The 22,862-nt window shown below is 44.2% G+C and overlaps 1 protein-coding gene across 1 annotated transcript in view; it reads left to right on the top strand.

Annotated features, from left to right (window-relative positions):
- Positions 1 to 22,862, top strand: part of LOC106586950 (unconventional myosin-X) — a 268,076-nt gene that overhangs the window by 161,404 nt on the left and 83,810 nt on the right. The window contains exons 15-19 of the mRNA XM_045707324.1: positions 1,488 to 1,556; positions 7,293 to 7,375; positions 8,608 to 8,716; positions 13,315 to 13,395; positions 16,498 to 16,622. Coding sequence (XP_045563280.1) covers positions 1,488 to 1,556; positions 7,293 to 7,375; positions 8,608 to 8,716; positions 13,315 to 13,395; positions 16,498 to 16,622 — 467 coding nt within the window. The remainder of the gene's footprint in view (positions 1 to 1,487; positions 1,557 to 7,292; positions 7,376 to 8,607; positions 8,717 to 13,314; positions 13,396 to 16,497; positions 16,623 to 22,862) is intronic.

The following is a 22,862-nucleotide window of genomic DNA, read 5'->3' as shown; positions in this document are numbered from 1 at the left end:
CAGCCCTCTCTTCCCTCTCAGCCCTCTCAGCCCTCTCAGCCCTCTCAGCCCTCTCAGCCCCTCTCAGCCCACTCTTCCCTCTCTCCCCTCTCAGCCCTCTCTTCCCTCTCTCCCCTCTCTTCCCTCTCAGCCCTCTCAGCCCTCTCAGCCCCTCTCTTCCCTCTCTCCCCTCTCTCCCCTCTCAGCCCTCTCTTCCCTCTCTTCCCTCTCTCCCCTCTCAGCCCTCTCAGCCCTCTCTCCCCTCTCAGCCCTCTCAGCCCTCTCAGCCCTCTCAGCCCTCTCAGCCCTCTCTTCCCTCTCTTCCCTCTCAGCCCTCTTAGCCCTCTCTTCCCTCTCAGCCCTCTCAGCCCTCTCAGCCCTCTCAGCCCTCTCTCCCCTCTCTTCCCTCTCTTCCCTCTCTCCCCTCTTCCCTCTCAGCCCTCTCAGCCCTCTCAGCCCTCTCTTCCCTCTCTTCCCTCTCTCCCCTCTCAGCCCTCTCAGCCCTCTCAGCCCTCTCTTCCCTCTCTTCCCTCTCTCCCCTCTCAGCCCTCTCAGCCCTCTCTCCCCTCTCAGCCCTCTCAGCCCTCTCTTCCCTCTCAGCCCTCTCAGCCCTCTCAGCCCTGTCTTCCCTCTCAGCCCACTCTTCCCTCTCAGCCCACTCTTCCCTCTCAGCCCTCTCAGCCCTCTCTTCCCTCTCAGCCCTCTCAGCCCTCTCAGCCCTCTTAGCCCTCTCTTCCCTCTCAGCCCTCTCAGCCCTCTCTTCCCCCTCAGCCCTCTCTTCCCTCTCTTCCCTCTCAGCCCTCTTAGCCCTCTCTTCCCTCTCAGCCCTCTCAGCCCTCTCTTCCCTCTCAGCCCTCTCAGCCCTCTCAGCCCTCTCTCCCCTCTCTTCCCTCTCTTCCCTCTCTCCCCTCTCAGCCCTCTCTTCCCTCTCAGCCCTCTCAGCCCTCTCTTCCCTCTCAGCCCTCTCTTCCCTCTCAGCCCTCTCTTCCCTCTCAGCCCTCTCAGCCCTCTCAGCCCTCTCTCCCCTCTCTTCCCTCTCTTCCCTCTCTCCCCTCTCAGCCCTCTCTTCCCTCTCAGCCCTCTCAGCCCTCTCTTCCCTCTCAGCCCTCTCTTCCCTCTCAGCCCTCTCTTCCCTCTCAGCCCTCTCTTCCCTCTCTCCCCTCTCAGCCCTCTCTTCCCTCTCAGCCCTCTCTTCCCTCTCAGCCCTCTCAGCCCTCTCTCCCCTCTCAGCCCTGTCTTCCCTCTCTTCCCTCTCAGTCCAGACAGGCCGGTGGAAACTGAAGAAATGCACAACAGAAAGCCACAACTGAACTGACCTCCATGCCTCCTACTACAGATTAAATATTTTTGTAATTTTTGTTGCCGTTTCTGTCTGTGTGGCTTCTGCACTCTTTAGGCTATGAGTCAGCTCCGTGAACTCAAATCAGCTGATGAGTTCTGAATATGTAGTTCCTTATCGAGTGTCCAGTGTAATGTTTGTGTCTCTGACTGTCTCTGTCTCTCTCCAGACGAACCACTACTACATGAAGCCCAGAGTGACGGATCACCAGTTTGGCATCAAGCACTATGCTGGAGAGGTAAATTACCCTCAAGGAGCTGAGCACTTGAGAAGGTCTCTCTCTGTCTCTCTCTGTCTCTGTCTGTCTCTCTCTGTCTGTCTCTCTGTCTCTCTCTCTCTCTGTCTCTGTCTGTCTCTCTCTGTCTCTCTCTCTCTCTCTCTCTCTCTCTCTCTCTCTCTCTCTCTCTCTCTCTCTCTCTCTCTCTCTCTCTCTCTCTCTCTCTCTCTCTCTCTCTCTCTCTCTCTCTCTCTCTCTCTCTCTCTCTCTCTCTCTCTGATTGCTTTATTGGCATGAAATACAATTTGTAGATACTTCCAAAGCAGTATAGTGGTACAGTATTTCAATAAATAAAGTCCAATACAATGAGGATAATGAAATCCACTTAATTTCAGTAGTAATAACAGTAGTACATATAATCATGGATAAAGGACACTCCTGCTGATGTATTGTGGACTCTTCAGGCGATACATTTAATTAAATAGTGATATGATTATAAAAAGATAGAAAGGCAAATAAATAAAAACCTCAAGATGGCTGCCATTTTACTGGCTCTCAACCAAACGTGCTATTTTGTTTGTTTTTTCACATTGTTTATAACTTATTTGTTGCTGCTTACCGTCTCTAATGACCGAAAAGAGCTCCTGGACATGAGAACAACTCACCTCGAATTGGACTAAGAGTTTTTCGTTAATGAGTCGGACGAGAGGGATTTACTCCAGACACCCGAACAGGCCCTCTTCCCCGTCATTCGTAGGAGAAAAGAGACAGAGATTTTTCCGGAAAAGAGATCGGGGTGCATCGTGAGGTTCAGGCGGCGAGTGGCCTAATTAATCTGCCTTTTCCATCCGTACTGTTAGCCAATGTACAATCGCTGGAAAATAAATGGGCCGAACTAAAAGCACGTATATCTTACCAATGGGACAGTAAAAACTGTAAGGTCTTTTGTTTCACCGAGTCGTGGCTGAACGACGACATTAATAACATACAGCTGGTGGGTTATACGCTATCGGCAGGACAGAACAGCTGCCTCTGGTAAGAAGGGCGGGGGACCTATGTACAGTTGAAGTAGGAAGTTTACATTCACTTAGGTTGGAGTCATTAAAACTCGTTTTTCAACCACTCCACAAATTTCTTGTTAACAAACTATAGTTTTGGCAAGTCGGTTAGGACATCTACTTTGTGCATGACACAAGTCATTTTTGCAATTGTTTACAGACAGATTATTTCACTTATAATTCACTGTATCACAATTCCAGTGGGTCAGAAGTGTACATACACTAAGTTGACTGTTCCTTTATACTGCTTGGAAAATCCCAGAAAATTATGGCATGTATTTAGAAGCTTCTGATAGGCTAATTGACATAATTTGAGTCAATTGGAGGTTTACCTGTGGATGTATTTCAAGGCCTACCTTCAAACTCAGTGCCTCTTTGCTTGACATCATGGGAAAATCAAAAGAAATCAGCCGAGACCTCAGAAATAATATTGTAGACCTCCACAAGTCTGGTTCATCCTTGGGAGAAATTTCCAAATGCCTGAAGGTACCACATTCATCTGTACAAACAATAGTACGCAAGTATAAACACCATGGGACCACGCAGCCGTCATACCGCTCAGGAAGGAGACGCGTTTTGTCTCCTAGAGATAAACGTACTTTGGTGCGAAAAGTGCAAATCAATCCAGAACAACAGCAAAGGACCTTGTGAAGATGCTGGAGGAAACGGGTACAAAAGTATCTATATCCACAGTAAAACGAGTCCTATATCGACATAACCTGAAAGGCCGCTCAGCAAGGAAGAAGCCACTGCTCCAAATCCATCATTTAAAAGCCAGTCTAAGGTTTGCAACTGCACATGGGGACAAAGATCATACTTTTTGGAGAAATGTCCTCTGGTCTGATGAAATAGAACTGTTTGGCCATAATGACCATCGTTGTGTTTGGAGGAAAAAGGGGGATGCTTGCAAGCCGAAGAACACCATCCCAAACGTGAAGCACGGGGGTGGCAGCATCATGTTGTGGGGGTGCTTTGCTGCAGGAGGGACTGGTGCACTTCACAAAATAGATGGCATCATGAGGGAGGAAAATTATATGGATATATTGAAGCAACATCTCAAGACATCAGTCAGGGAGTTAAAGCTTGGTCGCAAATGGGTCTTCCAAATGGACAATGACCCCAAGCATACTTCCAAAGTTGTGGCAAAATGGCTTAAGGACAACAAAGTCAAGGTATTGGAGTGGCCATCCCAAAGCCCTGACCTCAATCCTATAGAGAATTTGTGGGCAGAACTGAAAAAGTGTGTGTGAGCAAGGAGGCCGACAAACCTGACTCAGTTACACCAGCTCTGTCAGGAGGAATGGGCCAAAATTCACCCAACTTATTGTGGGAAGCTTGTGGAAGGCTACCCGAAACGTTTGACTCAAGTTAAACAATTTAAAGGCAATGCTACCAAATACTAATTGAGTTTATGTAAACTTCTGACCCAGTGGGAATGTGATGAAAGTGTCACGCTCTGACCTAGGAGAGCTGTGTTTTCTCTGTTTAGTTAGGTCAGGGTGTGATAGGTGGGTGGGCATTCTAGGTTTTGTTTTTCTATGTTTTGGCCGGGTATGGTTTCCAATCAGAGGCAGCTGTCTATCGTTGTCTCTGATTGGAAACCATACTTAGGCAGCCCTGTTTTTCCCTGTGGTTTCGTGGGATCGTGTTTTTGTGCAGCTGTGTTTATTGCAGCCCCAGAACGCCACGTTTGTTTCAGTTTCACCTGTTTATTGTTTTTGTTCGGGTTCACAAATAAAATATGTGGAACTACCGGCCCGCTGCGCCGTGGCTAATTTATGACGTGGAATTCGAAGACAGCACTCGTGACAGAAAGAAATAAAAGCTGAAATAAATCATTCTCTCTACTATTATTCTGACATTTCACATTCTTAAAATAAAGTGGTGATCCTAACTGACCTAAGACAGGGAATTTTTACTCGGGTTAAAGTGTCAGGAATTGTGAAAAACTGAGTTCAAATGTATTTGGCTGAGGTGAATGTAAACTTCTGACCAACTGTATGTCTATTACCCTCAAGGGATTCACGTTCAGGTTCAGAACCTGTTCTAGCATCAATATCCCTACGCACAAAGCCTTCAGCTTGAAACTGGTTGGTTTTCTGGAACTCCTCTGAATGAGAAGCATCTATATATGAATCATTGTTTCTTTGTTGAGTTTTAACCAAATATGGGTGTTATCCTCTTCAGTGTAAAGGTCCTGTTTCCACCATAATCCTTCCTCCTGAGTCCCTGCTCAGTGTAAAGGTCCTGTTTCCACCATAATCCTTCCTCCTGAGTCCCTGCTCAGTGTAAAGGTCCTGTTTCCACCCTAATCATTCCTCCTGAGTCCCTGCTCAGTGTAAAGGTCCTGTTTCCACCATAATCCTTCCTCCTGAGTCCCTGCTCAGTGTAAAGGTCCTGTTTCCACCCTAATCCTTCCTCCTGAGTCCCTGCTCAGTGTAAAGGTCCTGTTTCCACCCTAATCCTTCCTCCTGAGTCCCTGCTCAGTGTAAAGGTCCTGTTTCCACCCTAATCCTTCCTCCTGAGTCCCTGCTCAGTGTAAAGGTCCTGTTTCCACCATAATCCTTCCTCCTGAGTCCCTGCTCAGTGTAAAGGTCCTGTTTCCACCCTAATCCTTCCTCCTGAGTCCCTGCTCAGTGTAAAGGTCCTGTTTCCACCCTAATCCTTCCTCCTGAGTCCCTGCTCAGTGTAAAGGTCCTGTTTCCACCCTAATCCTTCCTCCTGAGTCCCTGCTCAGTGTAAAGGTCCTGTTTCCACCCTAATCATTCCTCCTGAGTCCCTGCTCAGTGTAAAGGTCCTGTTTCCACCATAATCCTTCCTCCTGAGTCCCTGCTCAGTGTAAAGGTCCTGTTTCCACCCTAATCCTTCCTCCTGAGTCCCTGCTCAGTGTAAAGGTCCTGTTTCCACCCTAATCCTTCCTCCTGAGTCCCTGCTCAGTGTAAAGGTCCTGTTTCCACCCTAATCCTTCCTCCTGAGTCCCTGCTCAGTGTAAAGGTCCTGTTTCCACCATATGATCATTTGCTTCCAACTTTGTGGCAACAGTTTTGGGAAGGCCCTTTCATGTTTCAGCATGACAATGTCCCCGTGCACAAAGCGAGGTCCATACAGAAATGGTTTGTCGAGGTCGGCGTGGAAGAACTTGACTGGCCTGCACAGAGCCCTGACTGCGAGCCAGGCCTAATCGCCCAACATCAGTGCCCGACCTCACTGATGCTCTTGTGGCTGAATGGAAGTAAGTCCCTGCAGCAATGTTCCAACATCTAGTGGAAAGCCTTCCCAGAAGAGTGGAGGCTGTTATAGCAGCAATGTTCCAACATCTAGTGGAAAGCCTTCCCAGAAGAGTGGAGGCTGTTATAGCAGCAATGTTCCAACATCTAGTGGAAAGCCTTCCCAGAAGAGTGGAGGCTGTTATAGCAGCAATGTTCCAACATCTAGTGGAAAGCCTTCCCAGAAGAGTGGAGGCTGTTATAGCAGCAATGTTCCAACATCTAGTGGAAAGCCTTCCCAGAAGAGTGGAGGCTGTTATAGCAGCAATGTTCCAACATCTAGTGGAAAGCCTTCCCAGAAGAGTGGAGGCTGTTATAGCAGCAATGTTCCAACATCTAGTGGAAATCCTTCCCAGAAGAGTGGAGGCTGTTATAGCAGCAATGTTCCAACATCTAGTGGAAAGCCTTCCCAGAAGAGTGGAGGCTGTTATAGCAGCAATGTTCCAACATCTAGTGGAAAGCCTTCCCAGAAGAGTGGAGGCTGTTATAGCAGCAATGTTCTAACATCTAGTGGAAAGCCTTCCCAGAAGAGTGGAGGCTGTTATAGCAGCAATGTTCCAACATCTAGTGGAAAGCCTTCCCAGAAGAGTGGAGGCTGTTATAGCAGCAATGTTCCAACATCTAGTGGAAAGCCTTCCCAGAAGAGTGGAGGCTGTTATAGCAGCAATGTTCCAACATCTAGTGGAATGCCTTCCCAGAAGAGTGGAGGCTGTTATAGCAGCAATGTTCCTACATCTAGTGGAAAGCCTTCCCAGAAGAGTGGAGGCTGTTATAGCAGCAATGTACCAACATCTAGTGGAAAGCCTTCCCAGAAGAGAGGAGGCTGTTATAGCAGCAAAGGGGGGGACCAACTCTATATTAATCTCTGTCCTCTCTGTCTCCCTGTCCTCTCTGTCCCCCCGTTCCCTCTGTTCCCTCTGTTCCCTCTGTCATCCCTGTTCCCTCTGTCCTCTCTGTCCCCCTGTTCCCTCTGTCCTCCCTGTTCCCTCTGTCCCCCTGTTCCCTCTGTCCTCCCTGTTCCCTCTGTCCCCCTGTTCCCTCTGTCCTCCCTGTCCTCTCTGTTCCCTCTGTCCTCCCTGTCCTCTCTGTTCCCTCTGCCCCCTCTGTCCTCTCTGTCCCCCTGCCCCCTCTGTCCTCTCTGTCCCCTCTGTCCTTGTCCTCTCTGTCCCCCTGTGCCCTGGGCCAAGGGAGCATTACTCTAGTGAGGAATCGTCTCCTGTTAAGACCAGGGCTCAGTAACTCTCAACAGGTGACGGTATTCCCACAGCGCCCAGCTCCTCTTTGTTCCCACCGTCCCTTCTCTCTCAGTGAGCCTCAGCCACAGCTTTATACAGACTTTAGGAGACTCGCTATCATTCTCTTCATGTACAGCTAATGTAATGTACAGTACTGAACATACTGTAACCTGCCTCTTACCTGTTTATTTTGACCAGGTTCTGTACGACATCAGAGGGATCCTACAGAAGAACAGAGATACCTTCAGAGATGACATCTTAAACATGCTTAAAGACAGCAGGTATACACGATATGTATTACTGTTAGCAGTTAGCCTAGCGCAGGGTTTCCCAAACTCGGTCCCGGGGGCCCCCCAGGTGCACGTTTTGGGGTTTTTGCCCCCTAGCGCTACACAGCTGATTGGAATAACCAACTCATCATCAAGCTTTGATTGTGTGTATCAGCTGTGAATCAGCTGTGAATCAGCTGTGATTGTTTGAATCAGCTGTGAATCAGCTGTGAATCAGCTGTGTATCAGCTGTGAATCAGCTGTGTATCAGCTGTGAATCAGCTGTGAATCAGCTGTGATTGTTTGAATCAGCTGTGAATCAGCTGTGAATCAGCTGTGATTGTTTGAATCAGCTGTGAATCAGCTGTGAATCAGCTGTGTATCAGCTGTGAATCAGCTGTGTATCAGCTGTGAATCAGCTGTGATTGTTTGAATCAGCTGTGAATCAGCTGTGATTGTTTGAATCAGCTGTGAATCAGCTGTGATTGTTTGAATCAGCTGTGTATCAGCTGCGAATCAGCTGTGATTGTTTGAATCAGCTGTGAATCAGCTGTGTATCAGCTGTGAATCAGCTGTGAATCAGCTGTGAATCAGCTGTGAATCAGCTGTGTATCAGCTGCGAATCAGCTGCGAATCAGCTGCGAATCAGCTGCGAATCAGCTGTGAATCAGCTGTGATTGTTTGAATCAGCTGTGAATCAGCTGTGATTGTTTGAATCAGCTGTGAATCAGCTGTGAATCAGCTGCGAATCAGCTGTGAATCAGCTGTGAATCAGCTGTGTATCAGCTGTGTATCAGCTGTGAATCAGCTGTGAATCAGCTGCGAATCAGCTGTGAATCAGCTGTGTAGTTGCTAGGGGACAAAAACCAACATCTGCACAAAGGGGAGGGCCCAGGCTTGAGTTTGGGAAACCCTTGCCTTTAACCTTTAACCCGAAAGGTCGCTGGTTCAAATCCCGAGTCGGCAGTCCCCAAGAACAACTGCACCCTGGGTACTGATGACATGGACGTCGACTAAGGCAGCCCCACCACCACCGCACCCCCCTGATTCAGAGGGTTTAATGTGGAAGACACATTTCAGTTGAATACATTCAGTTGTTTAACTGACTAGGTTCCCCTCCTTTCCCCTGGTCATAAAATGCACCAGTTGAATAGTCTTTGCAGTTGACATTGTGCATATAGTTCCTCCTTTTACGAGTTGTTTTTTTTAAAATTGTAAATGACTATGGTTTATGTGTGTTGCAGACTTGACTTCATCTATGACCTGTTTGAGCGTGTCGGGAGCAGGAACGGAGAGGAGACACTGAAGATGGGGACGGCCAGACGCAAACCCACCGTCAGCTCCCAGTTCAGGGTGAGGACCTTTAACCTCTAACCTTTAACCTCTAACCTCTAACCCCTAACCCACCGTCAGCTCTCAGTTCAGGGTGAGGACCTTTAACCTCTAACCTTTAACCTCTAACCTCTAACCCCTAACCTCTAACCCCTAACCCCTAACCCACCGTCAGCTCTCAGTTCAGGGTGAGGACCTTTAACCTCTAACCTCTAACCCCTAACCTCTAACCCCTAACCCCTAACCCACCGTCAGCTCTCAGTTCAGGGTGAGGACCTTTAACCTCTAACCTTTAACCCCTAACCCCTAACCTCTAATCCCTAACCTCTAACCCCTAACCCTAACCCCTAACCCACTGTCAGCTCCCAGTTCAGGGTGAGGATCTTTAACCTCTAACCTTTAACCCCTAACCCCTAACCTCTAACCCCTAACCTCTAACCCCTAACCCTAACCCCTAACCCACCGTCAGCTCTCAGTTCAGGGTGAGGACCTTTAACCTCTAACCCCTAACCTCTAACCCCTAACCCCTAACCTCTAACCCCTAACCTCTAACCCCTAACCTCTAACCCCTAACCCTAACCGCTAACCCCTAACCTCTAACCCCTAACCTCTAACCCCTAACCTCTAACCCCTAACCCCTAACCCACTGTCAGCTCTCAGTTCAGGGTGAGGACCTTTAACCTCTAACCCCTTACCCCTAACCCCTAACCTCTAACCTTTAACCCCTAACCCCTAACCTCTAACCCCTAACCTCTAACCCCTAACCCTAACCCCTAACCCACTGTCAGCTCCCAGTTCAGGGTGAGGACCTTTAACCTCTAACCCCTAACCCCTAACCCCTAACCCACCGTCAGCTCTCAGTTCAGGGTGAGGACCTTTAACCTCTAACCCCTAACCTCTAACCCCTAACCCCTAACCTCTAACCCCTAACCCCTAACCCCTAACCCCTAACCTCTAACCCCTAACCGCTAACCCCTAACCTCTAACCCCTAACCTCTAACCCCTAACCTCTAACCCCTAACCCACTGTCAGCTCTCAGTTCAGGGTGAGGACCTTTAACCTCTAACCCCTTACCCCTAACCCCTAACCTCTAACCTTTAACCTCTAACCCTAACCCACTGTCAGCTCTCAGTTCAGGGTGAGGACCATGGTCAACCTCTGACCTCTAGTCATCCACATGCTAAATTAACCTCTATCCTTTACTATTCAGCCTATTGAAATCATCTTGGCTATTATATGATAGGTATTGTCTTGACTTGTGTTTCTGATCCTGTATCTAGATGTGTTGTTGTGTTTCTGATCCTGTATCTAGATGTGTTGTTGTGTTTCTGATCCTGTATCTATATCTAGATGTGTTGTTGTGTTTCTGATCCTGTATCTAGATGTGTTGTTGTGTTTCTGATCCTGTATCTATATCTAGATGTGTTGTTGTGTTTCTGATCCTGTATCTAGATGTGTTGTTGTGTTTCTGATCCTGTATCTAGATGTGTTGTTGTGTTTCTGATCCTGTATCTAGATGTGTTGTTGTGTTTCTGATCCTGTATCTATATCTAGATGTGATGTTGTGTTTCTGATCCTGTATCTAGATGTGATGTTGTGTTTCTGATCCTGTATCTAGATGTGTTGTTGTGTTTCTGATCCTGTATCTAGATGTGTTGTTGTGTTTCTGATCCTGTATCTAGATGTGTTGTTGTGTTTCTGATCCTGTATCTAGATGTGTTGTTGTGTTTCTGATCCTGTATCTAGATGTGTTGTTGTGTTTCTGATCCTGTATCTATATGTGTTGTTGTGTTTCTGATCCTGTATCTAGATGTGATGTTGTGTTTCTGATCCTGTATCTATATCTAGATGTGATGTTGTGTTTCTGATCCTGTATCTAGATGTGTTGTTGTGTTTCTGATCCTGTATCTAGATGTGTTGTTGTGTTTCTGATCCTGTATCTAGATGTGTTGTTGTGTTTCTGATCCTGTATCTAGATGTGATGTTGTGTTTCTGATCCTGTATCTAGATGTGATGTTGTGTTTCTGATCCTGTATCTAGATGTGTTGTTGTGTTTCTGATCCTGTATCTAGATGTGTTGTTGTGTTTCTGATCCTGTATCTATATGTGTTGTTGTGTTTCTGATCCTGTATCTATATCTAGATGTGATGTTGTGTTTCTGATCCTGTATCTATATCTAGATGTGTTGTTGTGTTTCTGATCCTGTATCTATATTGTGTTGTTGTGTTTCTGATCCTGTATCTATATCTAGATGTGTTGTTGTGTTTCTGATCCTGTATCTATACAGATGTGTTGTTGTGTTTCTGATCCTGTATCTATATCTAGATGTGTTGTTGTGTTTCTGATCCTGTATCTATATCTAGATGTGATGTTGTGTTTCTGATCCTGTATCTATATCTAGATGTGTTGTTGTGTTTCTGATCCTGTATCTATATCTAGATGTGTTGTTGTGTTTCTGATCCTGTATCTAGATGTGTTGTTGTGTTTCTGATCCTGTATCTAGATGTGATGTTGTGTTTCTGATCCTGTATCTAGATGTGTTGTTGTGTTTCTGATCCTGTATCTAGATGTGTTGTTGTGTTTCTGATCCTGTATCTAGATGTGTTGTTGTGTTTCTGATCCTGTATCTAGATGTGTTGTTGTGTTTCTGATCCTGTATCTAGATGTGTTGTTGTGTTTCTGATCCTGTATCTAGATGTGATGTTGTGTTTCTGATCCTGTATCTAGATGTGTTGTTGTGTTTCTGATCCTGTATCTAGATGTGTTGTTGTGTTTCTGATCCTGTATCTATATGTGTTGTTGTGTTTCTGATCCTGTATCTATATCTAGATGTGTTGTTGTGTTTCTGATCCTGTATCTAGATGTGGTGTTGTGTTTCTGATCCTGTATCTAGATGTGATGTTGTGTTTCTGATCCTGTATCTAGATGTGTTGTTGTGTTTCTGATCCTGTATCTAGATGTGATGTTGTGTTTCTGATCCTGTATCTAGATGTGTTGTTGTGTTTCTGATCCTGTATCTAGATGTGGTGTTGTGTTTCTGATCCTGTATCTAGATGTGATGTTGTGTTTCTGATCCTGTATCTAGATGTGGTGTTGTGTTTCTGATCCTGTATCTAGATGTGTTGTTGTGTTTCTGATCCTGTATCTATATCTAGATGTGATGTTGTGTTTCTGATCCTGTATCTATATCTAGATGTGTTGTTGTGTTTCTGATCCTGTATCTAGATGTGTTGTTGTGTTTCTGATCCTGTATCTAGATGTGGTGTTGTGTTTCTGATCCTGTATCTAGATGTGATGTTGTGTTTCTGATCCTGTATCTAGATGTGTTGTTGTGTTTCTGATCCTGTATCTAGATGTGATGTTGTGTTTCTGATCCTGTATCTATATCTAGATGTGATGTTGTGTTTCTGATCCTGTATCTAGATGTGATGTTGTGTTTCTGATCCTGTATCTAGATGTGATGTTGTGTTTCTGATCCTGTATCTAGATGTGTTGTTGTGTTTCTGATCCTGTATCTATATGTGTTGTTGTGTTTCTGATCCTGTATCTAGATGTGTTGTTGTGTTTCTGATCCTGTATCTATATCTAGATGTGTTGTTGTGTTTCTGATCCTGTATCTAGATGTGTTGTTGTGTTTCTGATCCTGTATCTATTGATGTGATGTTGTGTTTCTGATCCTGTATCTATTTAGATGTGATGTTGTGTTTCTGATCCTGTATCTAGATGTGTTGTTGTGTTTCTGATCCTGTATCTAGATGTGATGTTGTGTTTCTGATCCTGTATCTAGATGTGATGTTGTGTTTCTGATCCTGTATCTATATCTAGATGTGATGTTGTGTTTCTGATCCTGTATCTAGATGTGTTGTTGTGTTTCTGATCCTGTATCTAGATGTGTTGTTGTGTTTCTGATCCTGTATCTATATCTAGATGTGATGTTGTGTTTCTGATCCTGTATCTATATCTAGATGTGTTGTTGTGTTTCTGATCCTGTATCTAGATGTGATGTTGTGTTTCTGATCCTGTATCTATATCTAGATGTGATGTTGTGTTTCTGATCCTGTATCTAGATGTGTTGTTGTGTTTCTGATCCTGTATCTATGATGTGTTGTTGTGTTTCTGATCCTGTATCTAGATGTGTTGTTGTGTTTCTGATCCTGTATCTATATCTAGATGTGTTGTTGTGTTTCTGATCCTGTATCTAGATGTGTTGTTGTGTTTCTGATCCTGTATTATCTAGATGTGATGTTGTGTTTCTGATCCTGTATCTATAGATGTGATGTTGTGTTTCTGATCCTGTATCTATATCTAGATGTGATGTTGTGTTTCTGATCCTGTATCTATATCTAGATGTGATGTTGTGTTTCTGATCCTGTATTTATATCTAGATGTGATGTTGTGTTTCTGATCCTGTATCTAGATGTGGTGTTGTGTTTCTGATCCTGTATTTATATCTAGATGTGTTGTTGTGTTTCTGATCCTGTATTTATATCTAGATGTGTTGTTGTGTTTCTGATCCTGTATCTATATCTAGATGTGTTGTTGTGTTTCTGATCCTGTATCTATAGATGTGTTGTTGTGTTTCTGATCCTGTATCTATATGTGTTGTTGTGTTTCTGCAGGACTCTCTCCATTCCTTGATGAACACTCTGAGTGCCTCCAACCCTTTCTTTGTGCGCTGCATCAAACCCAACATGAACAAGGTGGGTTATTCGGTATTCACCCCAACATGAACAAGGTGGGTTATTCGGTATTCACCCCAACATGAACTATTCACCACAACCACCAGCTGCTGAACTGGAAACTGCACTCATAGCAGCTTGAATCCAGGTCAGAGAAAATACATTTCTAAAAGCTATTCATAGTTGTTATGCTGTCTTGCCCATGTACCCTCAGTGTGATTCTACTCTATACAACACAGAGTGAAGGAGCCATTTTGATAGTATGTCTATAGACTTTAGAAACACAACAGAGAGTCAGAGGAGATAGGAAGGAGGGTGGCTCGCTGATGTCACGAAGGTCACCCGTCCCACTCTCATTAGAAGTGCAGATCAATAAAGTGTAGTATATACAGTGCCTTTGGAAAGAATTCAGAAACCTTGACTTTTCCCACATTTTGTTAGGTTACAGCCTTATTCTAAAATTGATTAAATTGTTTTTTTCCCCTCATCAATCTACACACAATACCCCATAATGACATCACAATACCCCATAATGACATCACAATACCCCATAATGACATCACAATACCCCATAATGACATCACAATACCCCATAGTGACATCACAATACCACATAGTGACATCACAATACCCCATAATGACATCATAATAATGACAAAGCAAAAACGGGTTATTTTTTATTTTTGCTATTATATATGTATTTTTTAAATGATATCACATTTACATAAGTATTCAGACCCTTTACTCAGTACTTTGTTGAAGCACCTTTGGCAGCGATTACAGCCTCCAGTCTTCTTGGGTATGACGCTACAAGCTTGGCACACCTGTATTTGGGGAGTTTCTCCCATTCTTCTCTGCAGATCCTCTCAAACTCTGTCAGGTTGGATGGGGAGCGTTGCTGCACAGCTATTTTCAGGTCTCTCCAGAGATGTTCGAATCGGGCTCTGGCTGGGCCACTCAATGACATTCAGAGACTTTTCCTGCAGCCACTCCTGCGTTGTCTTGCTGTGTGCTTAGGGTTGTTGTCCTGTTGGAAGGTGAACCTTCGCCCCAGTCTGAGGTCCTGAGCGCCCTAGAGCAGGTTTTCATCAAGGATCTCTCTGTACTTTGCTCCGTTCATCTTTGCCTCGATCCTGACTAGTCTCCCAGTCCCTGCTGCTGAAAAACATCCCCACAGCATGATGCTGCCACCACCATGCTTCACCGTAGGGATGGTGCCAGGTTTCCTCCAGACGTGACGCTTGGCATTCAGGCCAAAGGGTTCAATCTTGGTTTCATCAGACCAGAGAATCTTGTTTCTCATGGTCAGAGTCCTTTAGGTGCCTTTTGGCAAACTCCAAGCAGGCTGTCATGTGCCTTTTACTAAGGAGGGGCTTCCATCTGGCAACTCTACCATAAAGGCCTGATTGGTGGAGTGCTGCAGAGATGATTGTCCTTCTGGAAAGTTCCTCCCATCTCCACAGAGGAACTCTATAGCTCTGTCAGAGTGACCATTGGGTTCTTGATTACATCCCTGACCAAGGCCCTTCTCCCCAAATTGCTCAGTTTGGCCGGGTGGCCAGCTCTAGGAAGAGTCTTTGTGGTTCCTAACTTCTTCCATTTAACAATGATGGAGGTTGGTTTTTGCTCTGACATGCACTGTCAACTTTGGGACCTTATAAAGACAGGTGTGTGCCTTTCCAAATCATGTCCAATTTATTGAATTTACCACAGGTGGACTCCAATCAAGTTGTAGAAACATCTCAAGGAAACAGGATGCACCTGAGCTCAATTTCGAGTCTCATAGCAAAGGGTCTGAATACTTATGTAAATCAGGTATTTCTGTTTTTTCTTGTTGATACATTTTTGATACATAAAATGTCTAAAAACCTGTTTTCTCTTTTTCATTACGGGGTATTGTGTCTATATTGCTGACAATTTTATTTAATCCATTTTAGAATAAAGCTGTAACGTAACAAAATATGGAAAAAGCCAAGGGGTCCTGAATACTTTCCAAAGGCGCAGTATAGAATGGCAATGTCCGCTTTAGGTATAATGCCAGGAGCCGCTTGTGGATTTGACGGCTCTAACTAACGCAGTTCCACCTCTGACAAGCCAAAACAACCTCTATGCGGATGTAGGGCTGATTTTGAATAGAGCCCTGAGTGTTCCGGGACCTTCCACGGGTCCGTGAGGGCTCTCTTTGTGCCTCTGTAACAACGCCCCTCTGCCAGGACATTCTTCCAGCCCAGGTCAGAGGTTAGGGTTGGCCCGCCACAGCTGTGGATGGTTGTGTGTGGGCCATTGTTGCACTACTAACTGACCTGCTGACTGCTGCTAGAGCGAGAGAGAGAGAGAGAGAGAGAGAGAGAGAGAGAGAGAGAGAGAGAGAGAGAGAGAGAGAGAGAGAGAGAGAGAGAGAGAGAGAATTGACATTTAACACATGATGAAGTGCGTTGCCAGTAGATTCATTTCCTTCTGGAACTGGCACAATTGGCTTTCATGGTTAACAAGGCATGATCACTGTTCTCGTTGTCCTCTGAGAGGTTTGGGTTACAGAAGGTTACTGTTACAGAGGAACATGTTCTCACAGAGTCCCCAATGCCAATCGCTACCATGTCTCACCTTATCCCCTGGCATGGCAGCAATCCCTTCCCCTTGTCCCCTTGTCCCCGGTATGGCAGCAATCCCTTCCCCTTGTCCCCTTGTCCCCTGGCATGGCAGCAGTCCCTCTCCCTTGTCCCCTGTCCCTGTCCCTGGCATGGCAGCAGTCCCTCTCCCTTGTCCCCTGTCCCTGTCCCTGGCATGGCAGCAGTCCCTCTCCCTTGTCCCCTGTCCCTGTCCCTGGCATGGCAGCAGTCCCTCTCCCTTGTCCTCTACCAGTCCCTCTCCCTTGTCCCCTCCCTTGTCCTCTACCAGTCCCTCTCCCTTGTCCCCTCCCTTGTCCTCTACCAGTCCCTCTCCCTTGTCCCCTCCCTTGTCCTCTACCAGTCCCTCTCCGTTGAAGACGTGGTGCTGACATCAGAAGTTGTTGGCAGCTGATATAAATGAGTAACAGTGCAGTCAGCATTTTTGTTGCGTCACCTTGGTGACGGCCTGCTCATGTCACCTGACACATGTCGTTCTTGTTGTTGTACTTCTCAGAACGCCAACATGTTTGACCCGGAAGTGGTCCTGAACCAGCTGAGGTATTCTGGGATGTTGGAGACAGTGAAGATCCGCAGGGCTGGGTTTCCTGTCCGCAGGACGTTTCCAGACTTCTGCAGCAGGTCAGCCTGGAGACAGTAATAACTAGAAGATACAGAAAATACTACAGTATCTACACACTGATACTACAGTATCTACACAAAAATACTACAGTATCTACACAAAAATACTACAGTATCTACACAAAAATACTACAGTATCTACACACTGATACTACAGTATCTACACAAAAATACTACAGTATCTACACAAAAATACTACAGTATCTACACACTGATACTACAGTATCTATACACTGATACTACAGTATCTACACACTGATACTACAGTATCTACACACTGATACTACAGTATCTACACACTGATACTACAGTATCTACACACTGATACTACAGTATCTACACAAAAATACTACAGTATCTACACAAAAATACTACAGTATCTACACACTGATACTACAGTATCTACACACTGATACTACAGTATCTACACACTGATACTACAGTATCTACACACTGATACTACAGTATCTATACACTGATACTACAGTATCTACACACTGATACTACAGTATCTATACACTGATACTACAGTATCTATACACTGATACTACAGTATCTACACACTGATACTACAGTATCTACACACTGATACTACAGTATCTACACACTGATACTACAGTATCTACACACTGATACTACAGTATCTACACACTGATACTACACACTGATACTACAGTATCTACACACTGATACTACAGTATCTACACACTAATACTACACACTGATACTACAGTATCTACACACTGATACTACACACTAATACTACAGTATCTATACACTGATACTACAGTATCTACACACTGATACTACAGTATCTATACACTGATACTACAGTATCTACACACTGATACTACAGTATCTACACACTGATACTACAGTATCTACACACTGATACTACAGTATCTACACACTGATACTACAGTATCTACACACTGATACTACAGTATCTACACACTGATACTACAGTATCTACACACTGATACTACAGTATCTACACACTAATACTACAGTATCTATACACTGATACTACAGTATCTACACACTGATACTACACACTGATACTACAGTATCTACACACTGATACTACAGTATCTACACACTGATACTACAGTATCTATACACTGATACTACAGTATCTACACACTGATACTACAGTATCTACACACTAATACTACACACTGATACTACAGTATCTACACACTGATACTACAGTATCTACACACTGATACTACACACTAATACTACAGTATCTATACACTGATACTACAGTATCTACACACTGATACTACAGTATCTACACACTAATACTACACACTGATACTACAGTATCTACACACTGATACTACAGTATCTATACACTGATACTACAGTATCTACACACTAATACTACTCACTGATACTACAGTATCTACACACTGATACTACAGTATCTATACACTGATACTACAGTATCTACACACTGATACACTACAGTATGGATCTTTCTCGGTCTGCTCATTGCACTGTACCATACTATCTTCTGGGTGTAAAATAACATAGTAATACATATCAATAGACTGTAAAACTATTCGCTCATACACAGATTGGGATATGTTATCGCGGCTGTGCATTGGAATGCTTCTGTTTCTATCTAACAATACAATAACATAACACACACATAATTCAAAAACTAAAAAAAAACGTCTGAAATATTAGAACGGGTTCGGTATATAATATATATATATATAAATGGTATGTATCGCCTCCGCAATAGTATGGCTGTCACGACTTCGGCCGAAGTCGGTCCCTCTCCTTGTTCGGGCGGTTCGACGTCACCGACCTTCTAGCCATCGCTGATCCATTTCTCATTTTCCATTTGTTTTGTCTTGTCTTCCTACCACACCTGGTTCCAATCCCATCAATGAATCATGTTGTGTATTTAACCCTCTGTTTCACTCGGTGATTGTGATCGTATGTTATGTGGAAGTTTTATGTTCTGGTGTGCGACGGGTTTTGTACCTACTTTTTTTTTTAATTTGTATATGTTGGTTTTCGGAGTTTTTTGTGAAGCACTTATTAAACGACTCGGTTTATACCAAGTTCGTTCTCCTGCGCCTGACTTCCCTGCCACCCTTTACAATGGCAATGGGTTGAAGCTCAATGTTAAATTCAAATCTCGATGAAAATCCACAAATCAACTTGATTGGAGGAACAAAAACACTCCCCGCCTCTCGTCTTGAGCCACCCGTTTTTTTCTTTATTTACATTTGTTTTTATTATATTTATATTATATAATAATAATATTTATTTTATTTATTATGTTTTTATTTAACTAGGTTCTGTTACCTAGAAGCACATACCGGGTTTTTTTTTTTAACACAATCTTTAGCAATTGAGTTTTCATAGTATTTTCTGCGCTCGCCTAGCTCAAATTCTAGACGCAATGATTAAAACGAGACTATAGTGTACATAAAGTGATCATTGGACTTTAAAAAACTGTCTGATTGACTAAGTTTGTAGGGTGCAACAGCTTTTATTAAATGTATAATTTATCACTCTCACATGCTAATTTCTGTCCGTTAAGAACCAACAATGTTCTGCTTTACAGCCGAATCTCAGAGTTCTAATACATTTTACATTTTAGTCATTTAGCAGACGCTCTTATCCAGAGCGACTTACAGTAGTGAATGCATACATTTCATACATTTTTTTTCTCCGTACTGGTCCCCCGTGGGAATCGAACGCACAACCCTGGCGTTGCAAACACCATGCTCTACCAACTGAGCCACAGAGGATATGGCTGGACCAAAGCACTTGGATAATACTGGACCAAAGCACCTTGGATAATACTGGACCAAAGCACCTTGGATAATACTGGACCAAAGCACTTGGATAATACTGGACCAAAGCACTTGGATAATACTGGACCAAAGCACTTGGATAATACTGGACCAAAGCACTTGTGTTTTGCAGCAACAGCGCTAGTAGCTAGCTAACGCCAGTCAGATGAGAGGCAAGCTACAAGCAAAGGAAGCTAGCTACATTTTGCTGTGGAAGGTCTTTCACATGGCTGAAGTCATCTGTGTAAACTGTTGGCCTTGATACTTGCATGTAATCTAAATGGCAATAGCAGCCAAGGACGTTCACTATCTAATTTGTGCTTATTTGTTTGTGCTCTGCTAGTAACAAGGCTGTAACATTTTGCTGTATGGACAGATCGTGCACCGACACAACTCAATGTTGACAATATCGCCCATATCTTTCCACAAAGCACAGCTAGCTAGCTAGCTTAGTAAAGTTCATAGTCAGCACCAAACTTTGGGAAACTGCCACGCTGCTTAAGTATAATACATGCAGTGGGCTTTGCTCGTCTAACATTAATGTTAGCAAACGTTACTCTGTACGCTAGTCAATCTGGGTTGCTTAGCAACGTTACAGTAGCTAGATAACGTTACGCCATACGCTAGTTGATCTGGGTTGCTTAGCAACGTACAGTAGCTAGATAACATTACGCCGTACGCTAGTCAATCTGGGTTGCTTAGCAACGTTACAGTAGCTAGGTAACGTTACTCCGTAGGCTAGTCAAGCTGGGTTGCTTAGCAACGTTACAGTAGCTAGGTAACGTTACTCCGTACGCTAGTCAATCTGGGTTGCTTAGCAACGTTACAGCAGCTAGGTAACGTTACGCCGTACGCTAGTCGATCTGGGTTGCTTAGCAACGTTACAGCAGCTAGGTAACGTTACGCCGTACGCTAGTCGATCTGGGTTGCTTAGCAACGTTACAGCAGCTAGGTAACGTTACTCCGTACGCTAGTCGATCTGGGTTGCTTAGCAACGTTACAGTAGCTAGGTAACGTTACTCCGTACGCTAGTTGATCTGGGTTGCTTAGCAACGTTACAGTAGCTAGGTAACGTTACGCCGTACGCTAGTCGATCTGGGTTGCTTAGCAACGTTACAGCAGCTAGGTAACGTTACTCCGTACGCTAGTCGATCTGGGTTGCTTAGCAACGTTACAGCAGCTAGGTAACGTTACTCCGTACGCTAGTCGATCTGGGTTGCTTAGCAACGTTACAGTAGCTAGGTAACGCTTACTCCGTACGCTAGTCGATCTGGGTTGCTTAGCAACGTTACAGTAGCTAGGTAACGTTACTCCGTACGCTAGTCGATCTGGGTTGCTTAGCAACGTTACAGCAGCTAGGTAACGTTACGCCGTACGCTAGTCGATCTGGGTTGCTTAGCAACGTTACAGTAGCTAGGTAACGTTACTCCGTACGCTAGTCGATCTGGGTTGCTTAGCAACGTTACAGCAGCTAGGTAACGTTACGCCGCACGCTAGTCGATCTGGGTTGCTTAGCAACGTTACAGCAGCTAGGTAACGTTACTCCGTACGCTAGTCGATCTGGGTTGCTTAGCAACGTTACAGCAGCTAGGTAACGTTACTCCGTACGCTAGTCGATCTGGGTTGCTTAGCAACGTTACAGTAGCTAGGTAACGTTACTCCGTACGCTAGTCGATCTGGGTTGCTTAGCAACGTTACAGTAGCTAGGTAACGTTACTCCGTACGCTAGTCGATCTGGGTTGCTTAGCAACGTTACAGCAGCTAGGTAACGTTACGCCGCGACGCTAGTCGATCTGGGTTGCTTAGCAACGTTACAGTAGCTAGGTAACGTTACTCCGTACGCTAGTCGATCTGGGTTGCTTAGCAACGTTACAGCAGCTAGGTAACGTTACGCCGTACGCTAGTCGATCTGGGTTGCTTAGCAACGTTACAGTAGCTAGGTAACGTTACTCCGTACGCTAGTCGATCTGGGTTGCTTAGCAACGTTACAGCTGTAACATTGATTGTCGGCTTCCTCCTCTTTCAATGACATTTCCTTCTTGTCTTTAGAATCCAGATGTGTGCTGACTGATCAAATCACATTGTATTGGTCACATACACATATTTAGCAGATGTTATTGTGGGTGTAGCGAAATGCTTGTGTTCCCAGCTCCAACAGTGCAGTAATATCTAACTAAATGCTTGTGTTTCTAGCTCCAACAGTGCAGTAATATCTAACTAAATGCTTGTGTTCCCAGCTCCAACAGTAATATCTAACTAAATGCTTGTGTTCCCAGCTCCAACACTAATATCTAACTAAATGCTTTTGTTTCTAGCTCCAACAGTAATATCTAACTAAATGCTTGTGTTTCTAGCTCCAACAGTAATATCTAACTAAATGCTTGTGTTCCCAGCTCCAACAGTAATATCTAACTAAATGCTTGTGTTTCTAGCACCAACAGTACAGTAATATCTAACTAAATGCTTGTGTTTCTAGCTCCAACAGTGCAGTAATATCTAACTAAATGCTTGTGTTTCTAGCACCAACAGTACAGTAATATCTAACTAAATGCTTGTGTTTCTAGCTCCAACAGTGCAGTAATATCTAACTAAATGCTTGTGTTTCTAGCTCCAACAGTAATATTTAACTAAATGCTTGTGTTCCCAGCTCCAACAGTAATATCTAACTAAATGCTTGTGTTTCTAGCACCAACAGTAATATCTAACTAAATGCTTGTGTTCCCAGCTCCAACAGTAATATCTAACTAAATGCTTGTGTTTCTAGCTCCAACAGTAATATCTAACTAAATGCTTGTGTTCCCAGCTCCAACAGTAATATCTAACTAAATGCTTGTGTTTCTAGCACCAACAGTACAGTAATATCTAACTAAATGCTTGTGTTTCTAGCACCAACAGTACAGTAATATCTAACTAAATGCTTGTGCTCCCAGCTCCAACAGTAATATCTAACTAAATGCTTGTGTTCCTAGCTCCAACAGTAATATCTAACTAAATGCTTGTGTTTCTAGCTCCAACAGTGCAGTAATATCTAACTAAATGCTTGTGTTTCCAGCTCCAACAGTGCAGTAATATCTAACTAAATGCTTGTGTTCCTAGCTCCAACAGTAATATCTAACTAAATGCTTGTGTTTCTAGCTCCAACAGTGCAGTAATATCTAACTAAATGCTTGTGTTCCTAGCTCCAACAGTAATATCTAACTAAATGCTTGTGTTTCTAGCTCCAACAGTAATATCTAACTAAATGCTTGTGTTTCTAGCTCCAACAGTGCGAATATCTAACTAAATGCTTGTGTTCCTAGCTCCAACAGTAATATCTAACTAAATGCTTGTGTTTCTAGCTCCAACAGTAATATCTAACTAAATGCTTGTGTTCCCAGCTCCAACAGTACAGTAATATCTAACTAAATGCTTGTGTTCCCAG

Source organism: Salmo salar, chromosome ssa25 (genome assembly GCF_905237065.1).
Source record: "Salmo salar chromosome ssa25, Ssal_v3.1, whole genome shotgun sequence".
Taxonomy (NCBI): Eukaryota; Metazoa; Chordata; class Actinopteri; order Salmoniformes; family Salmonidae; genus Salmo; species Salmo salar.
This window is presented reverse-complemented; position numbering and strand designations above follow the sequence as displayed.